General features: G+C 36.2%; 1 protein-coding gene across 1 annotated transcript; it reads left to right on the top strand.

Annotated features, from left to right (window-relative positions):
• Nucleotides 1-4,576: 4,576 nt before the first annotated feature.
• On the top strand, nt 4,577-14,974 carry LOC131045035 (uncharacterized). The gene is made up of 5 exons (XM_057978541.2): nt 4,577-5,700; nt 6,350-6,468; nt 12,025-13,630; nt 13,736-13,819; nt 14,188-14,974. The coding sequence occupies exons 1-5, from the start codon at nt 5,559-5,561 to the stop codon at nt 14,274-14,276; spliced, it is 2,040 nt and encodes a 679-aa protein (XP_057834524.2). The 5' UTR covers nt 4,577-5,558; the 3' UTR covers nt 14,277-14,974.
• The last annotated feature ends 12,044 nt before the right edge of the window (nt 14,975-27,018 follow it).

Raw genomic sequence — 27,018 nt, forward strand, 5'->3', positions numbered from 1 at the left:
ACTCTTTACATCCACCTAGTATTCATTATGGTTTCTTGATTCAAGAGCCTCACATCACATGGTTTCATCTTCGATTAAGTTCTCTTCATATGATCTTTGCAATTCACAACACATATTGATGGGGAACAAAATTTATATGAGTATTTATAAAAAATGATCTATTGATATTGAGAATGACACATTTCATGATGTACTTTATGTTCCTTCAATATCCACTAATCTCCTTTCCATCTATTATATTACACACAATGGGATAGGAAAGACTTTTGAGTTCACACCCAATTCAATGCTTATTAGAGACCCGAAGAGTAGAGAGAGTATTATAGTTGGAACAATTGATCATGCATTCGATTGTATGCCTTCTCACATTTTTCTCTAGATGATCTTATAGTACTTGTTGTTCCCCAAAAGGCTCACGCCTTTTAAGGGAAATCCAAAAGTTTCACAGACGTGGGACGCTGAATAAATTTTGTGGTTTGTGAAACAACCTTCAAGATTTTAAAAGTGATCTCTTCATTCTGAAGGGGAATGGAAATGGAGGAGTAAAAGCATATAATAGCTAAACTAAGGCGAAATTCCAAAAGCAAAGCTTTTACAACACTTTAATTCCCTTTTTGTAAGAATCACAAAGAAACAATAATTTCTAGACATGAACACATCACACCACAACTCTTCATTGTTGAGAGGAGAATGGAATACATAAAGTGACACAAACAGAGGGCGTAGCTTTCAAATCCTCCCATAAGAAGCATCTGCCAAGGCTCGATGGAAAACACAAAGGGATTCTTCAAGATTCTCACAACAATCAACCATTCCTAAAAGATTGTTTCTCGAGAGCATAATCTATTTCCTAATCTGAGAAAAATGGAAGAGTGAAAGATTCTACATGGTACATCTTTTGTAGATGTAATATAAAATAGAGAATCCAAAATGAGTTTAAAGCAACTGCTTCAAAATCAAAGCCACACTAAGCATGCAAACTTAAGTAAGAGAAGCGAAAGGCAAACAAAGAAACAATCCAGTGCCCAACCTAAGAACATACATGCTAAGGTTAGATGACAGAAGCAAATCACTAAACCCTAAAACATTCTTTCAAATTTTTCATAAGAAAGGGGATTACACAATCCTTGTTTTACAAAAGTATTAAACTCCTATTACAAGAATGCTTGTGGGATTTTATATAATTTATTCCTTCAAACTGGGAATGGTTTTTGCAACTAAACCATACTCTACATATTCGTCGCGTGTTCACAAGATCATGACGACTGTTGCAACTATTTACACATGAATATTTTTGCATTATTTTCTCTCCTCGATTCTAGGCATGAGCACCACCTGGATCTCTCATCATTTGAAAGAAAAATGGTCTAGGCATGCAGTTTCTTTAAAAAACTTAGCACCTAATTATGTTTTGGACTCATAAGGTGTCTAGGTTCATTCTTGCTTCCATCAACCAATGGTGTGCCTACCTTCCCCTTTTGAATCAAAGACTTTCAAATTCTCCACTTGGTTGACAAGTGGCATTTTCCACTGTCATTTATGAAAATCTTCCATAGACTTAACAAGCCCATACATGTTCGGGACACATGGCATATTCATGGGGTTTTTGGGTGATATCTCTTGGTTTGAACTCAGGCTTTCGTGGAGCTTCCACGTGTCTTGTTTCTAATGGGAGTGTTATTTGAAAGACATTCTCAAAAGTAAGTGAAACATGTGGCATGATGGTGGGAGCTTGAGAGGACTTCCCTTTGTTCTTGCTTTAGTTCTCCACATAATTTCCATGTGAAGTCTTTGATAGGGCGCTTGCTTTCGAACAAAGAAGTCTTTGGGAGAGAACACAAGGAACCTTCATTTCAATCCTGGGACACGCGACATAGTGGCGGGAAATATTTGAAGTTCCTTCTTTTTTATCACATTGGTTTTCCATGAGGCCTCCAAGTGAGATACCCCAAAAAGGGACCCCTTCATTATCTGAAAAATCAAATTTCATGTGTCCAAAAGAGAAGAGTAAGGCCGCATGGATCATAGGTTAATTAGATTGAAGCCCAACTTGATCTAGCTGTAATCGAAGAATCTACAACACTATCAATTGGTTTACACTCTCATGCATCTAGAGTGGATTAGATAACTGAAGATAAGTTTGGGTCACTTGAACCTATGTGTATTGCCATCCACCTTGGTTCATTAGACTTATGCTGATCTTTCATTTCCTCCACCTCCTACATCTTTAAAGATCAATTTAGTTCAACACGATGTTCCTTGTTCCTTGTCTTTCAGTTTTAGCTTTGCGGGATGAGTTTTTCCTAGATATTGTAGTTATTTATTAAGTCACACATTGCAAATATTGGGGACATGAGGATATTAACTTCATCTTTGGTGACAACTATAACACACTTGTTATCACAACATCATAGTCGTTTGGATTTGCTTCACTTGATATGACATCATTTTATTCATACATGTGGACACTTGAGTAGCTTTTCAAGGTACACATCATGATACCTTTTCTCCCATATTTATCGAGGGAGTTTCTTCTACACTCTCCATTGGAATTTTTTTCCTAAGGAGAGGAACATTGTTTGTTGATTTGGGATCATCTTCAACATTCTTCTTTGCACATTCACTTTTGGTATAGAAGCTACTTCGTTGTTGGAGGGATTCACTATCACTTCTTTTGTCTCCTATGAGGGCATATTGCTTGTTCTTGTGTGATCGAAACAGTACTTGGGGGACACGTTGAATCATACATTCTTTTGTCACATGCATGCTTTTATTTTTTTCTCTCTTTTGGAGAGGATTTTTTTCCTTGATATTTTCTCCTTTTCTTGTGATTTTGAGAGATTTGTTTGTTTGTACATGGGTACATCATTAGGCCTCTTGGTTCCCATTCATGAATTCATTCTTGCACTCTCATTAGAGTTATTAGGCAAACCCTTTTGCTTTACTACACTTAAGATAAACTTAACAAGAGATCTTTTATTTATTTTTAGGTTATATGCTTTTTGTCTTATAGCATAGAATGAGGACACTTGTCATAATCTAATTTAATCCCAACCTATGATTTCATCTAGAGTTGCATTTTAGCTTTTTTTTCATAGGGATTCATTATTGCACATGTAATCATAATTCAGGGGATTATTGGATTAATACAATTCTCAGGTTGCATAAAAAAATCTATTGTTTGTTCTCTCTATTTTGTTAGGTGTTTTGGTTACAGGTGATACTTGGGAGTTGTGGGGTTCAACAATCAACCAATAAAACTAGTTGTATGAGGGAAATAATAAGAGACAATTTATATTTGGTGTTAAATTTAGAGGAAATAGATAGATAATGCAAAGGAGAAAAGAAAACCTTATTTTAAATTATTATTATAATAAAAAAGATGGTTAATAAGAAGATCTTAGATATGAGATTTTTTTGTTTGGTATGGAAAATGACAACTGGCAAAGGGAAGATTAGGGCGTGTTACTAATTAAAATGTGAGAAGATAACCCAAATCTTAATTCCAAGTGTAATAAAGAGAGAAAGACAACAGGAAGGACTTTTATTTTGATTTTGAAAATGAAGGATTTTATGTAAGATCATCATTCACCAAAATGAAAGGATAAAATGAGCATTTAGTTATCCCTTCATTATTCCTTACTTTATCTTACAACACGAATGTAAAACACATTCAACTAGTCTAAAAACCATTTTTGATTTATTATTAAACTAAAAAACAGATAGTTGAGATTGTCCATTAAAGTATATCGTAAAAGAAAGAAGAAGGTGACAAAAGCATGCTTATTTTGACGACTATGACAATTTTGGTGGATTAAGGGGATTAGAAGGAGGAGCAACACTACTAGATTTGAGCTCTACTTTTTATGTTCTACCTTTGAATCAAGTGGGACAAGATAATAGGTCTTTTCTAGTGAGGTGTTGTTCATATGTCGACACCAGCCTTTAATTAGTATGTTGGTGTCTTATATAATTGCATTGATGTCATGCATAGTCACAACAATATCCACTGTAACTTTATGCATCTATTCCTACATTATGATAATTGTTTTGGGTCAAATAGATGCCTACAACACATTTGAAACTTTTCATTAATAAAATCCCATATAATATCTGTCTAACCATGGAGATAGCCTAGTATATAATTGTTACTGCTATAATTGTCTTCTTGAATAGGTGATTACTTTCTACTTCTCACTCGTGAAAAATATGAACTTTTCATGTCTACGCTATTCCTAACTAATTTATACCTATCTAGCACTAATAATTTTTTAAGAATCATCTGAACCCACCAAAGATGTTTTTTCAACAATCTCCCACTTCTCCTACTTATTCAAAAACCATTTGTCTTATTCAAATCGCATGCACATATTCCCAATCACAGTCATGGCGACAGGAGTTGAATCGCCCACCAAACAATAATTTAACCATACAAATAGTATAGACAACAAAATAGGTTGCATCAGCACCACACTTTTTGTGGACCAAAAACCTTTGAAACAAATGACTCTAGCTAAAGTCTCACGCCCCATAAATTCAAATTCTGTACTGCAGAGAAACAAAAAGCAGTGTATCTTCAATTTCATTAATAAAAAACGGAAGAATCCATACATAGGCAAACGTGCAAAGCACAAAAGTTTATGCATTTCTATTTGATTTTTGCGCGGGAGAAAGATTTCGACTCTTAACGGTCATCACAAATCATACGTGCACTGCCATCATCATCATGGTCATCATCCATCTTCAATTTCTGCTTAAAAGAAAAAATAAAATCTATTAAGGATCCATTTGGTTACGTGCATGAATGGCATTGAGAGATCTTTTCCTTGTAACTGCTGTAAATGGAGGAGGCATAAAATCTGTTAGTTTACAACTCTGTAACGCCATCTTTTAAGCCGAGTCCTGTGCATTTGGTTGGGGGAACTAGGAGCGTTGATTTCCTTTCCATGTAATATTCATTTTCCTGAGTAATAATAATTAGAGGACTCTAAAAGCCCCTTGTCTTGATCCCCTCTTTTCTTCTCTGTCGCTCTGCGTGGATCTCGAGATCCTGTCCAGATTAAAAAAAAATCTGTTGGGTTTCACTCTTTGATCGCTACACTTCTAACGGCTTGTTACCCACTTCATTAATTGCGATTTAAGCAACTGGGTTGTCTTTTAAAAAAAAGAAAAAAACCATGTTGATTTTATTTTGGTGGTGCCAGTGATAATTAGGCTGAGAGGTGCCTATAGTCTTCGCCCCTTTTAAAATCATATGTCTCCTTCAGACAGTTTTTGTAGGTCTGCAATGCACTTTTTCCTTCTTTTTCATGGCAGAGTTTTGTCAATGCAGTTGGAGATGGGGGTTTTGTTTGATGGGGTGAAGATTTTTGGATACCCACTTGGGTTCAAACGTTCCATAAGGCTCAAAGGATCTCTGTAGTCTTAGAGCAGCCGCTTGCCCTCTTAGGGTGTTAAGGTTCCCCAAAGTTTTAGGCCTTGTATCTTTTAGGTGCAGGGAACTATTTCTGGTTTTGCGTTATTTCTGTATTTTTTGGGGACTTGTTGAAGAGGAAGTGATGGCGTCTGTTGTGGAGCCAGTGGCGCAAACCTCCACAGCTGGTTGCTTGGCAAAATCTCGTGATGTTTTCAGCCTGTCATATTCTGGCAAGAAGAAAGAAGTCACAGATGCTCCATCCTCAGCTCCTAAAACTAATACAGGTAACTGGCCTAGCATATCTGTTGTGATTTTATACTTGATTCGGCATGTCTCAAGTTGGGGTCACGGGGTAATGGATGCGGGAAATCAATGTTCGGTGTCTGTATTAACTTGTTCATTTGTGTTGCTGTGTTTCTAAATTTTTATTATTCTTGGAATACTTTTTTTTAATCTCTTTTCAAAAAGTTATCCGGTGGGTTTATATTCCAAAAGTATGGTGGACGGTTGAAGAATGTGGTCACAACCCTGTGGTTCCTTGGAGGGGCTTTTGCACTTTTTTTCCCCGTAGATTTTCAGCTCTTTTTAACCCATTTGACTGGTTTTACATTGTTCAGTTTCTCTGTGTTCTCCAGATGCTTAGTTGTTTTCCTTGCATGCCTGTAAATTAGCTCTGAATCCACAACGTGGACTTATGTTAAATATTTTGATCTGGGTATGCAAATCTGCGTATGATGTTTTCGTCATTCTTATGTTGTGATTTACGTGCCCTTTCCTTCATTATATATTATAAAAACTTTCAGAACCCGTTTGTGATAAAAATAATTTCGTTAAGCTTGAGATCTCTAAGTCTCTAGGTAGAAGGGTATGTCTTGATCTTCAACTTAGTGCCTATATTGACGTTATGCTTCTTTTTGATATCTCATCCTGCAGCATTTTATTCTTTCAAGAGGCCTGTAGAAAACTTCTCAACTCCAAATATCGATGGTGCTGTTGACAGCTCTACAGCTCTGAATATTGATGGACATGTTGACAGGGCAAAATCCCTCTCTGTAAGTGGATGCGATACTTGATCTTTTATGAAATGTTTTGGTTAAATTTTTTACTGATAGATGGAAATTCGTTTTAGGTATTCATTGGTATTTGGAGAGTAAGTTGGTGATCACTGGGTTTAACCATCATTATTTATTTTTTGCAAGCTATATCTGCTTCTTATGTTTCTGATTTTATTTTCTTGAAATTTTCTTCTTTATATGGTGGGCAGCTTACTCCGAGAACCTGAGGCATAGTGGCTTTGGTTTCTATGTATGCTGTCTTTGTGAATGTTCATTCTTTCAGATTAATATTAACGCATATACATTGGCTTTGGTAATTTTAAAAATGCTACATCACAAATGGGCACTTTAGAATGTTTAACGAATATTGTCAAACACTGAATGTCCAATTCTTGAGATTAGTTAAGCAATGGATTCTTGTGCCTGTTGACTCTATGATGCTGGCGATAATCTTTGTTGTGTCTGGGACATGATTCCACAGGGCTGTATTTTCTAAGGGTGAGTTGGCGAATGCCATCTATGCCTCAACACTGATATGGTATAGTTGCTGGGTAACTTCAATAAAGTCAGCTGCTGCATGAACCACAATATTTATCTTAGATGATATTACTCACCCTAAAGCTGCTCAATGACTATTAACTGAAAGTCCCAAGTTTCCAATCTGATACACGCACACCATTATACTAAAGCTAGTAGGTGAAAGCTTTATCTGCTGATCATGATCAATTGTTTTTAAAGCCAAGCAAGTCCCAAATGAAGTAGACACCTATTTTTATAAATAGAAGTTAATTAGATCCTAGCTTCAATAGCTCAGGCATGTTCAACAAGCCTTCATCAGTACATCATTGCTTGATTTTCTCCCATGACTCTCTTTTCTAATCATGGCTGCCAAGCATGCCAAGCTTATAGGAAAACATGTATTGCCTTGCATATTTGGGGTCTTCTGCATGTATATGTGCAATGCATGTTATAGCCAGGCAATTCCTTGATGCAAATAAAGGTCCTGCATATTCTATAATGTAACATTAATCATACACAAATGTATACTCTAGTTATAGTTGCACCTGGCCTGGAAATGGATGAACCGGGTACAATGGGTATCTGTACCCAATGCTCACTTGTCCTTATAAGTGTACCATTATTAGAAATTTTGCTTTATAATACACACATGCACACCTCTTATACCCTGCATGCCCAAGTTCTGGAGATACTGTTGGTGTTTTTTATGCATATTCATACAACCCCCAAGTGCATAAAGTAAATTCATACACATTTGACGCACTTCCCTGCCATGCATTCCAATTTTTGCTTCAATATTAATTACAAATTTAAGAGTGCAAATATAGTTATATAATTGTCCTGGCCAAATAAAAGAAAGTTTAAGTTCTTGGTAGTATTTCCAATAAAGATACATTTGTTAAAACATTAATGGTCACCAAGGTCAAATTTTTTGTTAGAGTCAATATTATTGCTGAAATCAGTTTCTACGTATGTGTGAGAAAGAGAGAGAAAGTGTAAATTGTTTTATCTCTAGCAGATTTCACTCGAAGTAAATTTTGTGTTTCTTGCGTAATTTTCAGAAGCCTGTTATTGTTGTTGTACTTGTATTAGTGAGTAACAAAATGTAGTCATTAAAAACCTTTTTTGCTTCTGCACAAAAAGCTTTATGTAATATTGATATTATAATTTTCTTATGGTTCATTTGGTTCGCTTGCAGTTAAGATGGTAAAATTATAAATAAAAGATACCCCTTATGCTGAAAATTTGTTAGGTACTTTTCAAAAATAGGATTAAAATCTTCATTGACTGCAGTTATATTTAAATGTCAAAATCTATTCACAATTTTTTCATTTGTCTCAAGTACCCTTGAGTTTCTCTTGTTGGCTAGAGCTTCCTTAAGAGGTGTAAAGCGAGATAAGGATAGGAGTTTTTGGGTTCACTTTACTTATTATTTGTTCTTCAGAAGATAGTAAACGTTAACAAAATGCACATGTCCTGTTCTCTGAGTGGCTTTTTTTTCTGTTGGTAGGGCCATAAGACTACATAGTGGTAATGGCCCTTGATTTTTTTTATTTTCTTATGGACGTTTTTCTCTATGATTCATGTTATTCGTGGTTCCTCTGATTTGAGTCGAGCATTTTGGTTCCTCTGATTTGAGCCTATGTAATTACTATTGTTTAATCTCACTGCTACACGATAGGTTTTGAATTAAAGGGTTTATGATGCTTTCAGTTGAATATGTAAATGATGTTTCATTAGGCCATCTGCTTTTTTATGGCATCAGGTTTGATTCTATGTTACTGAATTGGCCCAAAACCCTGACAATTCCTGGTACAAAATTCAGCAGAATTGGAATCAGAACCATTTTGGCTGCGGATTTGGGCAGGGCATGATAATTTTATTTTTAAGCCAGAATAGTTTCCAGGTGTGTTGGGGTAATTCCGGTGCATTTCCAGGTGGCAGATATTTTTTCAATGTGATTAGACATGTTGCCCTAAACCCTAAACTGATGTTTATAACTAATCCAAACACAAATAAAAATGTATTTTTGTCTCCTCAAACTTTTCTGTCTACTCTCAAATTCAAACTTGCTGCTTCCATGCTCGTTGTACAAGTATCAGTATGGCCCATTTACAAGTATTTTGTGATGTTATTAGTTAGACAGTAAATTGCAATTGCAATTTTGTATTTGTTAAAATATGATGCTGGTTATTGATTTTATTATTTTAATATTGAACAATGAATATTTATCATGACATTTGAGTTTGACAGACATTTAAGTTTGACAAATTTATATTGAAATGGTATACTTATTTGTAATATTTATGGTAGTTTTGTTTAGCATTTGCATGACGTGGTATTCTGAACTTAATTCCTATATTTATAATTTTTATAGGTTGTTTGTACATACCCAGAACATGCCCAGCCAAATTATTTACCTTAGTGGTATACCATTGGAAACTTAGGTTTGACTCGGTCAATATTGGGGGTTGTTATGTGATTGTGGTTTGATTAGATCCAATTTATGATATATCTAGTAACAGAAGTTGCAGTCTCCTTTTAGAGTTGGTTCTTGTCTCAAAGGTTGGGAGATGATTGTTCTTTGGCATATTTGGTTTTGAAGTTTTCTTTTAAGAAGTTCCAGTAAGTTCAATCACTTTTGGTATTTAAGCAGAAAGGTGGCTGTCAGGTCAATATTGGGTTTGCAATTTACCTCTTAGCCCCTTCCTTACATTGCCCGTCTGGCAAGCTTTTAGGCATATCTACCATTTATAACAAAATCATTTTATAGATGTTCTATTTAAGTTTTGGTCTTGTTTATTTTGGAAATTATATGTACCTTTTTCTATTGCATAGATCGAGTCTTCATTGTATTAAGCAGATTCCTGAGCAAGACCAAGTGGAGTGTTCTTAATGTTCACACCATTTCTGAAGATTTGGGTGTTTCTATGTGCTTTGTTAAAACAATATTTGTTAATGATGGGTTGTTTTTTTTTGGGTCAAAACATACTGCTTTCAAAAGATACTTCATTATTTAAGATTTTTTAAAAAGAAGTACATTGTTTAAAGCTCCTTTCTTGAAGCAATGTTGGTTCCATACTCTGTTGTTAGTGGATTGATGAAGGTGCCATTTTTTCATTTAAAATATTATCAGCATCAAGTTTGCACTTGTTATAAGTTTTTAGGATTTAGATTCCTGGATCACCACTTTGCTAACAATGCAAATGGCAATCAAGTAAGAAGTTTAAATCGCCAATGTTAACCATTGGATCTTCAGTGGATTCTTTATATAGTACCTTATATGTTCCTTTTGCTTGTTGCCATTGCCAGGTAAAAGATGGTTTTCTATGTCTCTATGCTCCAAGTTTCATAAATGAGAGCCTAATGCTGGATCTTTCTCTCGTAGTTACTTCTGGTTTTTGTTGGCTATTTTCTGTGTTGCAAGAGAATTAAGAACTGTATAGTGTATTGCTTAGAAGCAATAAGTTTTTGCTGTCCATTTTAATACAATTATAGAATTTTTAGTGTAAACTGTGTAGCAGTTTTTTAACATCAATGTCTTGGGTCATACTCTTTTATCCATCATTAAGATCATCACACTGTATTGCTTCTAGTTTTTGACAATGGACATTGTCTAGACTGCATGTGATTCATCTTTGTGCTGTATTTATGAAATGTCTAAAGTTGCCTTGTGTTGGGATGCTAATTTAGTAATTGAAGCAAAATATAGATATATTTTCTGAGACATGAAAGTTGCACCGTTTGGCTAGTGTTTATAGTAATTGGGTTTTGCGTGTTTGTTTGAGTGACTTGGAGTATATACAATCATCTGAAATTTCCCAGATGAGATATTTATAAATATTTAGAACTTATCAACCATAATGATTTCCCTTTTTCAAATAAAGAGAACTTCCAAACCTGCTGATATGATTGTCATGTAAGTGAAACGTATGAGATGATTCTAATTAAATCAAAATAAAAATCTATTGGGTGTTAAAACTGCGTCACGATTTTGTGGTTTTGTTTCATTGAAATATGCCATTTACAAATGTTTGTGATTTGTCAACCATTATTGATTTGATTTAAATTGGTGATTTGTATATACTATAAGCAATTGAGCAAGCTCAAACAAAACAAGATCGACAATTATCAAATAACAGAACAGAATAGATTTTTATTTCACTGAGAGTTTGTACAATAAATGTTTATATGCAAAATAAATGGACAAGCTTCATAAGAGAAATTTGTGCCTTTGTTTATATGTTTTCAAAATTCAGCTATTATATAGATTTGCAATGTATCAAACAGAACTTATTAACAGTAGTAAATCAAGGTTTGTGGTGAGAACTGAAGAGCCACCCCACATGCTTAGTGACCCGGGTTCTCGGAAGTTGAAATGGACTGTTAGACGAGGATAACAATATTTGGACATTTGAAAACATTGTTGGAGTTGTTTAATTTTGGTGCCCTATTTATCAGGGTCATAAAACTGTAACTCATTACTTAAAATTTAAATGTGTTGTTAGCTCATGTGCTAAACAATCTGTGTTGGTCTTTGGACCATACTGGAGGCAGGGTCGTACATTTGCATCACTGGTTTCCACTTTGGAAGGCCTGAAAAATGCAAAATATTAAAATGAAAAAAATATCAAAAAGAAGATTTTCAGAAAATTTCAAACTGTTCAAAACTGCCTACTCGGATGACCTAAGTTGTTTTCCAGACCAGTAATAACTTTCCAAAATTGTAAAGAGGAAACTCCTTAGCCTACTTATCAAACTATTTTGCATGTGAAATGTTTGAGAACAAGCTTAATGAAATGATGCTAGATATATCTGGGTGAGAATTCTGCTACATGGTTTGATAATGAAATGAGGAGTCCGATCACATTAATTCTGATTTATTTGGATGATGATTAGTGAGGAAGCTGAATGAAATGATGCCCTATTTATATAGTTGATAATTCTGTGGTGTAGTTTTATCATGGGATTTTGGTAAAAGATAGAGAAATTCAGGTTTTTTCCAGATCTGTTTTAACTTTTTATTGCTTTCAGGGTAGCATCAATTCTGAATCTACTAATGGTAGTGAGGCTATTCAAGATAATGGACCTTCGACACCGATGCGCTACCTGGCAAAGCCAAAGCACGTTGAGACTCCAGACTCTGCTATTTCTCTTCCGGCCCTTTCACTAGCAACAGTTTCATGCTATGTAGACAAGGAGATGGTCAAACAGGCAAATGCCGAATTCAATAAAGTAGATTCACCTTTTGGCTGTTTGGGAAAGTTTGACAAAGAACCACAGTCAATTATTAAGTCAGGCTCCTCTAATGTCCAAGGGGTTCTGGGCAATACATCTGAGATATCAAAGTTAACTGGCTCTGAAATTCAGCAAACAAATTTGAACATACATATGCCTGGTTTAACCCAGTCCCATATTCCTCAGTCTTGTAACTCTGTCAATTCTGCATTTAGCCAGCAGTCATCCACCATCATACCAGGAAAAGTAAACCCAATTAAATCTTCTGTTTCCAATACGAATAGTAAGCAGCAGATCATGTTCAATAATGGTCAACAGGGTCCTGAAAGCACCAAGTATCCACAAGTGATTCCTTTGTCAGTAAATGGAGTGCAACTTAACTTGAGTCAGGGTCTGCAGTGTGAAGATACATTTCAAGGAAGTGCAGCAAGACAGAAGCTTAGGACTCCTTGCATTTCTAACCAGTTTTCTTACCCCATTGCTAATGGACGACAATTGGAGGTAAACTATATGCCTCTGCTTCAGACTCCTTTGATGGCAACAAGCCTTGGTGGCCAACAGGCACTGACCGCTGAAAACAACATATCCCACAGCAGCAAAAATAATCAACCTTTTGTGAAGAAACGGAAGTTGGCTTCACAAAAACCTCAAGTAGGAGAGTCATCTGTAGGACTGAATCAGTGTGCTTTGGAGGTTAGACAGAGGGCAGCAAATGTTGAGAATCATCACTATGAAGTAGGAGGGAAACATCAGAAAGGGCAAGTAAAGCAGTTTCAATCACCAAATGATAAGGTTGAAAATGCCAAATCGGTAAATGGGTTTGGCGGTTTGCCCAGTGTTAATGGAGTTGGAAATATCAGGCATTTAGTAGAGCCTGTGACAATGAAAACAAATGGTGGTACAACAAATTCATCATTTACTTGTGGTCCTTTAGGGTCTAATGTGCACAACACCAGTCCTTCAGAGGCAGGAAAAACACCTTCAACCTTGTCCTTAGAAGCAACAAAATCTGAGACTGTTTCAAATCAACCAAGAGGAAATACTGAGGGACAGTCTTTGGATGTTCAATCCCATCCTCTTGGTTTAAGACTTCTCACATTTCCGGCATATGCCCCAATGCCAGCAGCTGTGTCAACCTTTTCGTCTGGGGGCCCTTCGCTTCCTCAGTACATTAATCAACAAGGTAATGGTGAAGATTCTTATCCAGGGAAGAGACAGAACCCAAAAAGAACTTCACCAGATTTAGAATGGGGCAAGTTTCTGGCCCTGTCTGCTACACCAGATACTTCTGCTGAGGTAGAAGAGACACAGACTGAAACTCTTCTTCCTTATCAGAAGCGTTTCATGCGACTGCAAGCTTATCTAAAGCAATGCGATGAACCAAATCAGAAGTACCTTAAAAGTAAGTGTACAATGTTTTGTTGTCTGGATTGCTTCTAAAACACTTGTTAATTTGTTGACGTTTGATTTCTCTATATGTGACTCCTAACATCTGTACTGATGCCAGGCCTTCGGACTTTGTCTGCTGCTGCTCGCAGTGGACATGCAGTTGAACTGGAAACCAGAGCCATCATGCTTTCTCTGGAAGAAGGTACAGCTACCTTCTGATAGCTTATATAATAGCATTTCCTCAACTATTATAGTAAGTTTAAGTAGTCTGCTTTATTACTTTTCAAATATCCCCAAATGTGCATTGCAATTGTGCACTGGCAGCATGGCTTGCCAGCAGCCTTTCTTCACGCAGGTCTCCACCTTGTCGAGTTTGATCAGAGGCTCTGCCTGACCACATGTTCAGGCTTGACCAAGAATCTGTATAGTTTAATCTTGTACCTTATGGAAACTTATTGATGGTCCAATATAGAATTTACTGGAGGAAGCTTTTTTGAGGTGTCAACTATCATTATGATAAGCTGAAGAAATTCGCATCTATACTTATCCCTATATGTTTTTTCTGTGCAGGTAAAGAGATACATAGGATGAAAATTCTGAATGTTTTTGCAAAGAATTTATCAAATGAAGGAGATGCATCTCTCTATGACGGAGCCTAAATTTGTAGCCAATCCTTTATAATGTTGGAAGCTCCTAGAGCATCTTTGACTTACATAACTGGATCAGTAATTATGGATTGCATCTTTGACTTACATAACTGGATTAGTAATTGTGGATGACAGCATAGAAACAACACAATAAAATTGGCCTTCAACATTTTTCATCATTTGCCTTGGCTGATTTGATATCTCACATACATGTGGAAAGGTGGGATCCACGAGGCCTCTTTTGTATGTGGATGCACGCTAAAGCTTCTCCAAATGACATAGTAATGACGAGTAATTTCTTATGCCAGAAATCAAATAATCAGCAAATACTGATTATTTGGCATTTTTGTTGCTTGTGCACTGATATCTAAACTGAGCATCCGATCCGGGGAATGTTCTGATATCTTGCTGAGTTTCCTAACTGATACTAAATTGGGAATCATTGATATTTTGATAAGCTTCCTATATTACTCAAGAAATATGCCATTTTACACCTGTCTCCCAGGTAGGGGATATCTGTAGACTTCTCATATGTTGAAGTTGTCATCTGTAATAATTAATTGACTCTTACTCGGGTATTTTGAAGCGTCCAATTTAGTTGGTAATGGTTTCAACTGTTGTCGATGATCTGCTGATAGCTTTCATGGTTTTATCAAATGGCTTGTAATGCAGGGGCTTTATCAATACTAAAACTTCGGCAGATCAGAATATTAGACGTTTCCTAACAATTTGGTAGCTGCCAGATGTATAGGAGCTTTTTTCAATCGTATAAAACTGTACTGAGCATTTAATAAAATGTGCTTGATATACTGAAAGAGAAACCATGATTTGAACAATATATTGAAAGTTAAAAGTGTGTGGTAAAAAAGAAAAAAGTTTCTTTTGTTCTCACAATGGATACTAAAAAGGCTCCAAATCAATTGATATCGTACGCTATTTTGCACGTTATTGGTTAAAGAACAGAATCTGAACTTATTTTTGAAGCATTTTGTTACCTGAAATTTTTGATGTTGATTATGGAGGCAGTTACATTCCATTAAAATTTCCATCGTGGCCACGAATTCCGAGCGATTAATAGTATTATACGTATCAACTTTTTATATTTAAAATCTTAATTGAAGAAATTGTTTACATTTTTTTTAAAGGAAGATAAAATTTTCTATAAATTGCAGTAAAAAGAACTCTGGTATAAGGATTTGGGACTTGATTGATAAATGTAAAATTGAAATTATGGATTTAAATAAATTAAACATAATATTTAGATCATAACAAGTGTGAAATTGAACATGGGTTGTGGATATGAATTTTGAATTTGATCTGTTAACTTTTGTGTTTCTGAACTATAACAATTGAAAGAGTGAGTTTAACAAACACACGTTTGGAGACTCAAACGGTAGATCAAATGGCTCTCTTGCTTCTCTCCCCAACGGCTCTCCCGCCTCTCTATTTCGATAGTGGTTTTTGCTTCTACAGTGTTATCTGTTGCGGATGTTTGTGGTGTACCCTCGTTTATTGACTCCCCCTCCCCTTCCTCTTCACGTGGGGGCTTCTACTCCTATGATTCATGGTCTATTCGATGTTGCTGCTACTGTTTGGTTTGGTGCTCCTCAGGTGGCGGTTTTGTGGTTGTGGATCTTATTGTTGACTCTCTGGTTAAGTGGGGATGTGGCTTTGCTGATTGTTGTTGATGCTGTTGGTTCTTTGCCCAAATCTATTGGCAAGCATAGCTTTGCTTGTGTGGTCAGATCTTTTGTCCAACCCTCGAAAGGGGTCCGTCCTCTTCCTTGTGCTAAATCCTCCTTTGTGGTGGTTTGTGAACAGGTTGTCGTGGACAATATTGGGTTCTACTAACGTTGTGCTTTGGTGTGAAGATTCTTTGGGCTCTGGGCTTCTCTACCAGACCTTCATTGTTGGGTAAGTGACTCTTGGTGGCTTTTGGTTGCTCACAATATTGAGTTTTTTTTTTGTGTTAAAGGTTTTTTTGTGGCTTCCTTCACATCTTCTGCTGATTGGGATTTGGTTTTGGGCATGCTGTGGGCTTGGAGAGTGCACCCCCTCTTTGTTAAGCCTTGGACAACTTCTTTTAACCCTCTCATTGAAGCACTCAATGTGTGTCCAGTTTGGGTTTGACTCATCAATCTCCCTTTCTAGTTTTGGGAGCACTCTTGTTATGAGGCTATTGGTAATTCTATTGGCCGTTTCTTGAAGGTCGATGAAGCTACGTCTTCAATGGGCCACACTACTTTTGCCCGCATTCTTGTGGACATTGACATCTCCTCTCCCCTCCTGGGAGATGTGGTTCTTATGGTAGGGGATAGGCCTTGATCACAACTGTTGGATTTTGAAGGCCTCACATTTCGCTGCAGAAGATGCTTCTCTATGGGTCATCTTGCTTCAGACTGCTCTATTTCACGCCACAAAGATGTTTCTACCCAGTGGAAGAATGCCTCTGCTATTCTTCCGCTGACCACTTAACAGTCAATGCTCTTGACTCTGCATCTGCTGGCTCCTCTTATGAGGATGATGTCGATGTTGTGCTCCTCACAGTTACTGATGCTCTTGTTGCTCCTTTTGCGGCCTCATCTCCTAAGGTCCCCACTTTTGCTTCTCCCGTTCTGCAGCCACGATCCCCTGTTGCTGGATCTGCTTCTGTTGTTGTTGTTGTTGTTTTGTCACAGACTATTGTTGCTCTACAACCTCCTGTTGTTTTGTTGCAACACTCTGTTGACACCACTGTTTGTAACCCTGCAGGGTCCCTTCTAATTGATCTCTCTTTTGATGGACCCAATGACAACATTGCTTGGATTATGGTTGTTCACATGCGAAAGGGGAAGTCTTCTCCCTTGCCCTAAACCCCCCTCGTTGGGGTTTGGGTGGCTCTCCCCCCACTTGAGTGGGGTTTTTGTTCTTCGGTTGGATAAGATTCCTTGCTTGTCTGATTGTGTTTGTTTCTAACTACTTTTGGGCTGTTGTTCTTTTTGCCAACATAATCTCTCTTGATGTTGCTTGTTGTTTGTTGATAGTTTTGGATTATGTTAAGGGTCAACACCCTAGTTAACACTGCTTTACTAATAAAAAACAATTGAAATACCATGTTTAGAAACACAATTGACAAATTGTTTACATGAGGGGATGTTGTCATGATCGAACTTCTAGTTGAGTTAATTGAATGATAAATGTAATCTAGTTTAATAGTATAACTAAAAAAATACTTAAATAAGTCAAACCAATCTCCATCTCCATACTAATATCTGCAATATGGAGATTGTAGCATTAAATTATAGTAATATATTTCCTTATAGTAGCTCACTACAACATGCATAAGAAAATACAAGGTGCATTGGGTGCTATGGAAAACCTTTTGGAGCTTGAATATCACACACAACTATGTTATAATAAAAAAATCAATCTTCTTGCATTATTTTGATATACTAAGTAGCTTTTCTTAATTGCCTTGCTATCACACATGCTTTGTTCTTGGCTTATTGTATTCCTTGTACATTCTCTGTTCTTATATGTATATATTTTCATATTCTCCCAACAACACTCCATTTGATATAGCCCACCCCCCCCCCCCCCCCCCCAAAAAAAAAAACCCCTTTTCCTATCCTTAACATGACCAAAAAACTCTAGATGAGTCACTAAACCCTAGGACATCCACATGTGACATCCATACATGACCAAGAAACTCTAGATGAGTCACTAGACCCTAGGACATCCATACACGCCATCCATATACATTCATGGAAGTGATAAAAATGTTTCTTTGGATTTAGAATGAACAAGAAATCCATTGCCAGTTTTGTAGGTTCTATCACTGGCAACCAATATTTTTCCCTAATAGATGTAGAATGGCCATCCAAACAACAAATTGCCAAGGAAGGAGAAAATACCCATGTGACACATGTGACAATAAACAACAATAAATATTATGCACACACAAAGCTAAAAGATGTCATGACTAGACAAGATTTAAACTCGCAAACAACACTACAGGGAAGAAACTTGCAACAAGAGAATAGAATAAACTTAGCATATTGCCACATTTCCAAAGACAATAACTGTGAGATTATGCTTGAAGTAACCAAGATCAAAGAGACCAATAGATAGCACAATGACAATAGAGATAAAATGTGACAAGAATAAACTGTATTCCCATCAATAATGCCAAAAGAGATCAACTAGATCATCAAGAATATTACATACAATGTAGATGAGCCTGTTTATAAAGGCAAGGCTAAGAGACAAGAGAGCACACAATGATGCCATGTGGCTCAATGAGATGCAAGGGTAGGTAGGGGTAGATTGGAGAAATAGTAAAATATTCCACATGAGTTGGATCACCCACTGAAGGTAGAATTATCACTCCACAATAAGTGGATATGATAAAGCAGCAACAAGATCACAACATAAAAGGTGGGAATTCTCCTACATACACACTCCCAATGTATGCACATCTCCCTAAGTGTCTCATATGCAAACTACAATGCGGTGCATGTACCTAAGTAAACTTAAGTGTAATTATATCCAAGATGAATAAACAATTACACCAACACCCCCCCTTAAGTGCAACTTAGGGGAATGCACTTAAGTCTACAATGCAACTAAGCAATGCAAGATGGGTCCTGGCTACATGGCCATGTTAGGTACCCATGTACAAATGCAAATGAAATCTCCCATAAAGCGAGGAAAGAGAGAAAAACCCAATGGGAAAAAACCCTCCCCCAAAAGAGAGATGAAAACTATACAAAGAACTCTCAAAGAAGTATGTGAAGGACCAAACCTCATGTGAGGAAAATGTCCCCCCTATATGAGAGAAGAAGAGAAAGAATATAGACTAGGTAGCCCCCCCTCAATGTAGAATTTGCACCAATGGTAGAAGCTCGAAGATGTATGAAGAAACTGCTCCACAAACGTCGAACAACATTCCTTCCCTTGGGAAGAAACAAAACCAAAGGTGTATCCATGAAGTCTCCCCAATCATGAAAGGAAGATGTAGGAGAAAAACTCATGATGAATGAAGTCTCTGAAAACTGCTCAAGTATCCCCATGTCGATGTTGAAAGTTACCCCCTCCAAAGGTGGTGAACTGGTCCACACTGCTGAAAAAGGCACTCTAAGATCTAGTGGAGATGAATGTAGAACAAATCCCAAAGACTCACATGTCTTCTCTAAAGATAAAGAGACCTCCAACTGTTGTACATAAGTATCCACAATCATGTCAACCTCGAAAGAGAAGGAATATCCTGTTGCATTGAATCACAAGAAGGCAAAACTGTCACACTATCCACATCATCAGGTGCAATAGGAGGAGATGTAATGCAAGGCTCAAGAACGAGGTCACATGTGAGAATCCCCAAGTTCAAGTACCCAAATATCTCCTCAAAATCTGAATCATCATGTGAAGTGTGATCATCATATGTAAAATCATCCTCATCAATAGTAACAAATCCTGGAAAGGAATATAACCGAGATGCATGATCCACCACCCCAGTCGCAATGATAGCTCTACTCTCCAAGTCTCTAATGAAAATTGACTCAGGTGTGAACTCCACAATTTTCTTTGTTGCCCCATGTGTGATTTGATAGATGGAAAGAAGATTGTTTGTCAAATGGGGTACACACAACACATCATTGAAGGAGTTATCCCCAATGGCAATAGTTCCTTTCCCAATCACATCCATGTATGTATGATTGCCCATCAAAATATGCAACATGGTGCAAGGCTCAAATGTAGAAAACATAGATTGCGAAGATGCCATATGATGAGAAGCCCCTGAATCTAAAAGCCATCTCCTTGAATCATGACTTGTAGTAGCACAAAGAGCTTGTCCCTTTCCTTTATTTGTCCCAAAAGAGTGATCCTTTCCTTTATCCTTTTCCTTAGAAGAAGAAGCCGATGTAGACATTCTAGAAGGCAAACTGATTTTGTTCTTCTCAAGAAGATGCTGCAACTCATCAATATCCTTCTTGTAACAATGTTGTTCATCATATCTCGACTTCTTGCAATATGCACAAAAAAGATTGTCCTTAGATTTCCTCTTAGGTGAAGATGTGGAATCACCTTGTTGTGGAGAGGAGGATTGTGCTCCATCTTGTTGTGGTTTAGACTTAGGTTGCTTTTGGTTCTTGTCTTTTCCTTGATTGCTTTGATTCCCTTTATTAGCCACCAAAGCTTGTGACTTTGAAGATTTGAGAATCCCCATCTTGGTCAACTTAGATTGCTCAAGTATCAACATCTTTGTGAATGCATCAAATGAGGGAGAAGTGTATGAGGAACCTTGAGCTAACCTATGTGTGTGAAAGCTAGAAACAAATGCTGCATATTCTTGTGGAAGCTTGCCCATCAAATTGAAGATTAATTGAGTATCCTACTTATCAATGCCACAATCCTTGAGTTGAGCTCTCAACTCATTTGCCTGTGACATAATCTTGTATAGTATCAAATTTCTTGGGATCTAACATGGTGAGATCACTATCAATTTGATATCCCCTAATCTCATCAAATTGACCATATAAGTCTTGAAACTTTTGCCAAGCATCCTTAATTAAGGTACATTTTTCAATATGAAAGATGAGATCCTTTGATACATACTTTCTTAAGGTACCAATTGCCATGATGTTCTTAGTGAGACAATACAAGTGACCATTGAGATTGAGCAACAATAGTTCCATCAATGTAATGAGTTAACTCTTTTTCCATTAGTTTATTCCATGCATCAATTTTCCAAGTAGCATAATTGTGTGGAGTTAAGAGAGGAAACTTAGGAGAGCCCATAGCAGCAAAATGAAATAACAAAAGAGAACAAGAGCACAAGAGACATCCCCCCAAATTCACTCAATCAAAGTAAACCCCCCCTCCAAAAAAAAAATAAAAAAATTTTGCACTTTATACTTAGTGTGTGTACAATGCCACTTGCAAAACAAGGCAAGGTGGACTGCTAATTTCAACTTTACAGCTACCTCAAATAGGCTATAAGAGACCTCAAAAAATACTGCAAGTGATCTAAACTGAGATCCAAGCAAAATACAAGTACCAAATAGGTCAAAAATGACCAAATACTGAAAGTACAATTTCTACTCAAAATCACTGCAAAATAATGGTATATTATGAAAGTAGATGAAAAATTAAGTACTTTAAAAAAAAGACACCTAAAAAGGAGGTCTTATGACACCAAACGAAGCCTCTAAAGTTGCAAAATTGAGGATTAGACATGTACAATCATAAAAAACTCTAAATTATGAAAATATATCCATCAAAATTAGAAAACTCATCCACCATAGTGAAGAGCATGAAAACTTAGTCCAAATAAAAAAAAATTGCACCAAAAAAGGAGCAAAAATGAGCAAGTTATGGCCCTCTGAAGTTTGACTGCAAAACTGAAAAGCCCATTGGAGAGGGGGTAAATTTTTTTCCAAAATACTACTGATGTAGGCTGACGTCAACAAAACATGATTCTAAATTTGACAGTCATCAAACTGTCGCTCCCCCAGTCTAACCGTATGGACAGTGCTGACGTGGTAGTTTGAGATTCACTCCGTACTGTACGGTAAACACTTATTTATCGCTGACTGGACAAGGTGTTTATCCTGCGGGCCAGTGGCCACCTACCATGTGGCGGACATGGGTCCCGCCGATTTAAAAGGTTGTCGGAGGCTATGGCGTAGGCGGTCAGGAGCAGAAGTGGTGGCGGGCAGGGGAAACGACTGGGAGGAAGACTGACGATAGGAAGGCCGGGGAGATAGGACGACAGCCAGAGGGGCCGACAATGGGAGGAGCTGGTTGGGAGCACGATCAGGCCACTGGCGGTGGCAGAGAAGAACCAGCGGGTGGTGTACGGGCCGAGTGGCTGTACAAAAGTGGCATCGTCTAGAATAATGTACAACAGGTGTAGAATACAGATCGGGGGGTGGAGTCAACGTAACCCCCCCCAAAAAAAATAATACAAAAAAAACTTTTTTTTGATTTTTTAAATAAAACAAAAACTTTTCCAAATCACACACCCAATAAAATTTTTATTTTGTGAGATAATATAAAGAAATAGAAAAAACGCAGAAATTATTATTATTTTTTTTTGGCAAAAATCTGTACAATATATCAGAATAGGCAAATTTTTTTCCTTTACTAAATATAGCCGAGTTTATACTCAAAATTTATGCAAACGACCTTCCAAACTCAACCATGATGTCCAAATTGTTGTAGGATGCCCCCCAAAAATGCAAATCCACAAATTGAAGCCTCCAAAATGACTAATCAATGAAGCCCTATATGCTCTGATACCATGTGAGATTATGCTTGAAGCACTAAGATCAAAGAGACCAATAGATAACACAATAACAAGAGAGATAAAATGTGACAAGAATAAACTGTATTCCTATCAATAATGCCAAAAGAGATCAACTGGATATTCAAAAATATTACATACAATGTAGATGAGCCTGCTTATAAAGGCAAGGCTAAGAGACAAGGCAACACAAAATGATGACGTGGCTCAATGAGATGCAAGGGTAGGTGGGGGTAGGTAGGAGAAATAGTAAAATATTTCAAATGAGGTGGATCACCCACCGAAGGTGGAATTATCACTCCACAATAAGTGGATATGATAAAGTAACAACAAGATCACACCATAAAAGGTGGAAATTCTCCTACATATGCATTCCCAATGTATGCCAATCTCCCTAAGTGTCTAAGATGCAAACTACAATGTGGTGCATGTACCTAAGTAAACTTAAGTAAAGTGTAATTATATCCAATATGAATAAATAATTACACCAACAATAACAATTGCTTATGATAGTGTTATTCAAGTGCTTATTTGGAAAAATAAAAAAATTAAACTTATTCAAAATAGGAAATTATAGTCAGTAGACTTTGAAACTCATGACATCCTTTTGTGATTTGATTTGCATTTGCATTTTGAGATTTGATTTACATTTGGAACATCAACACATACATAAGCTATTTCTAATTTAGCATGCCCTTTATGTCACACATCTCCCATCCTGTCCTATTATAAAGATAATATTTTGATATAACACACACACACACTTGAGCAAAACATAATAGAAATTTTGTAGCATCATATGCAACCTTGTAGTTTTACACAACTTTTGTTGCACATTTTGTAGCAACCTCTTTAACAAAAGATTCATTGATTGTAACTTGGTTTGGGTTTGAAGCAACATGTTAATGATTTTAAACACCAATTTAAATGGTTTCTATAGATGGTCTTGAAATACATAAGAGTCTAAAATCTTCTAGTAGCACTCTTAATGCAATTGAGTTGACATGAATAATGAGATAATAAACACAACAAAATGTAAAAAGTTAAAATATAAACCTTAAATGTTTTTGGTGACACACGATTATTTGTGAACCTAGATGTTCTTACATCAAACAAGTTAGGTAAGAGAAAATATGCCATGATTGTGAAACTCTTGAACATTATTTGATTTAGAATGACAACAGGCTGCTTAGCAACCTTGGATGTGCCCATCTAAGTTGCTTTACCTACTATTCTATTTTTCCATTTCACTTAGTATTGTCTATGCTTTCTCCCTTGTTCTTCTTCATCACTTGGGATTATGTTACCATCTCAACTTCTTCTCACTCTTTCTCTCGTATCTATTATTTCCAATCTTTGTATGGTAAATATGAAATTGAATCTTCCCACTTGCCCACCCTTCATCTTAGAATGTACAAAGCAACAATCAAAAAGCACAGAGATGTCTATTGCTTTGGCTAGTTCAATCTCGTAAGTGTTAGACATAAACTTCATTAAGTATATACATGGTCAAATCTTTTTCCATTTTAACTTGTCATAGGTTCCTTATGGAAATCCCTCTTTTCGTAAATGAACTAAAAGTAGATCTCCAGCCTAAAATTATTGCTCTTTTTTTCTAAGGTCAACATATTATTTGTATTTTATTGTATTCATCTCAAAATTCTTCACTTCATTATGCAACTCTTGTATGTATTCAAAAAATCTTCCACCAAATTCTTTACCTTCTGAAAATCTATCTCTTAGTTTATTTGTTCCTCTTGGGTTGTGTAATGGTGAAAATATTATTAGGGTTTCCACCACAAGTAGGATGAAAACCACTAATTTAATGGCTTAGGGTCTATTGCATTCAAAAGAAGGACCAATAGATTTAGTCACAAACTAGCAAGGATAAGGACTAAATATTGATTGGATTCAAGGGGTGGATTTGTTTGATCTCTTTTGTGAGTTGAATTGTTGAAATTAGGGTAAAGTGTTGAAAATGAAGGTAAAAACATGGAAACAACAAGCTACAGTCGTCGAATTGAGGCATACACTTGGATATGAGAAATATAAGAAAATTTGGACCTGATCCCCCAAAAGCTCTAAAAATGTCAGGAGTGTAGCAAATTTCGCCCCGGTTCTTCGAACTTTTCACACACCAAAGGGGGTTGATTCATTTATGCAAATAATGCCGATTTTGAAGATCGTAGCTCTGTACCTATATCCTGCACACATAAAGAAGGGGAAATATGTTGGGAATAGGGGCTTTCCTAAGTCAAACCCCAGTTTAGGAATTAACCTTGATTGAAATATTGCCAATGCTGAAATAAATAATGGAAGGATATACCTCACATCTGCAATGACTAATAATGATGTTTTTCTTCTTGTATGTAATCACATATGTTGTATGAAATGACATGCACATGACAAAACCCTAATCACACACACATGCTTGCATATGAATGATGTAGTATTGCTCCACAATTGATGAATGAAGAATGCAACCTTGAAAGCCTCTAGAAATGCTTGGTGATGAATACTTGAATGCTTGAATGCTTGAATGCTTGAATGCTTGATGATTATAATTTCGCCCTTGTCTCATATATTTGGTCTCTCCAAATGAGAGGAGAAAACCTCCTTATATACTTGCCCATATAAAAACATGCTAATTTTTTGACAAAGGCCACCCAAAAATAGGAAGAGTGAGGACACATGTCTATTTTGGGCAAAGCCACCCAAAATAGGATATTTTCCTCAAAAGGGAGAAAAGTGGTTAGGATGTGCACACGTGTGGGAGGTTAGAAGGGATAGGATAAGGTTAGTTGGAGGGTTGACTAGGCCATGGAAGTGGGTTGTAAGGATAAGGTTGGTTAGGATATGGTTGGAAATAGATTAGGGAGAAAAGTGGTTAAAATGTAGGAGCCATGTGCTCAAATAGGATTTGAGTCTAATTAATTAATCCATGGGGGTTTTGGGAAAAGAGATACTTAAATTAATTAAAGGTAATTAATCAAATGAGATGGTGAAAAGAGGATTAATCAACTAGGTTAAGTAATTAGGAGGAAACAGGTTGGGGAATTAATTAATTAGAAGGAATAAGATAGGGAATTAATTAATTAGATTAATTAATTAGAAGAAAATGATTTAAATTTGATTAAATTAATTAACCAAATTTAGGTGTCTACAATATTAATCAATAAGAAAAGAAGAAAAACCAACTTTTCCTTGGTAAAATTATTTATTAATTATAAATCCTCTCATTAATTTTTTAATGAAAAAAGTTGTATATTAATTATAAAACATACATAATTTTTTGAAGAACATTGTAATTTATTTATATGGATCATGCAAATATCATTTTACCTTATCTAAATATATATTTTTATTTCAAGTTGTTCCCTTCAAAGGGCTACTTTTAATTATTCCTCACACCAATATATTTTTATAAAAATCTATATAAAATTGTACAGTTGTTAAAACATGGTGTAATGCAATAAAACTAATGCCTCTATAAATTGACTCAGTCAAATATGTGTAACAAATATCCTATCTAGAAAATAGTAGATTAGAGACTAAAATTATAATTATTCCCATATTTCTGCTGCCATGGACCTTGACAATTCCATGTTACAACTAAAGTTTGGAACTTTTGCTTGAATCACAATAGTATTAAATTTGGAACTTTCAGTTAATAACCAATCCTCATATAAAAAGTCTACTTATCATTCATAGAAAATTATGGTATCACAAATTCAATAGGAAGAGGGTGCATAATTTTCTTATATCATAGTAATGCATGTTGGACAATATATCTAAATTCATCTCTATCTTGTCCATTTGGTTTAGTAGCCATCCTCCCATTTTTTCCTTCATCTATATTATGAATTAATGCATCTATGGTGGATGGAATTGATGAAGGTTAGTGGCCATTATGTTGTGTGCAAGAATGTGTGTTAGTGGTAAGAGAGAAGGATACATTGATAGACTGATAGGCTAGAGACACATTGAAGTGGTAAGATAATGAAGGGTTTGCAAGGGAATGTATTGAGAGATAGAATGAGGGATAAATATAGCATGGGGTGGAGTGGTGGATATATCAATGTCACAACGAAGAGGGTTGTGATACATTAGGAAGTGATAGATGAAATAGGAATATAGGTATGATAAATCATGTGAGATGCAATTATCTTAAGGGTAGTGTTGTTGAGATAAATTCCATATACAGGTTGGAAGGTGGAAAAAGGAATAAAACTATCCTTTGGGACACTAATAGAGATAGGGGTGGCACTATAGAGATGATTAATGATGGTGGAAAGGATGATAGTGGAAGAAGGCCATATTACAAGAGAAGGAGGTAAATGCACTACCCACTATACATGAAGCAACATCAATGCTAATATTTTGTAAAATATCTCTAATCCACATGACTTGTTGATGAAAATATGAAACATATTGGCTAGTTGTGTTGGATTTCAACATTGACAAAAGTAG

Source organism: Cryptomeria japonica, chromosome 7, assembly GCF_030272615.1.
Source record: "Cryptomeria japonica chromosome 7, Sugi_1.0, whole genome shotgun sequence".
Lineage (NCBI taxonomy): Eukaryota > Viridiplantae > Streptophyta > Pinopsida > Cupressales > Cupressaceae > Cryptomeria > Cryptomeria japonica.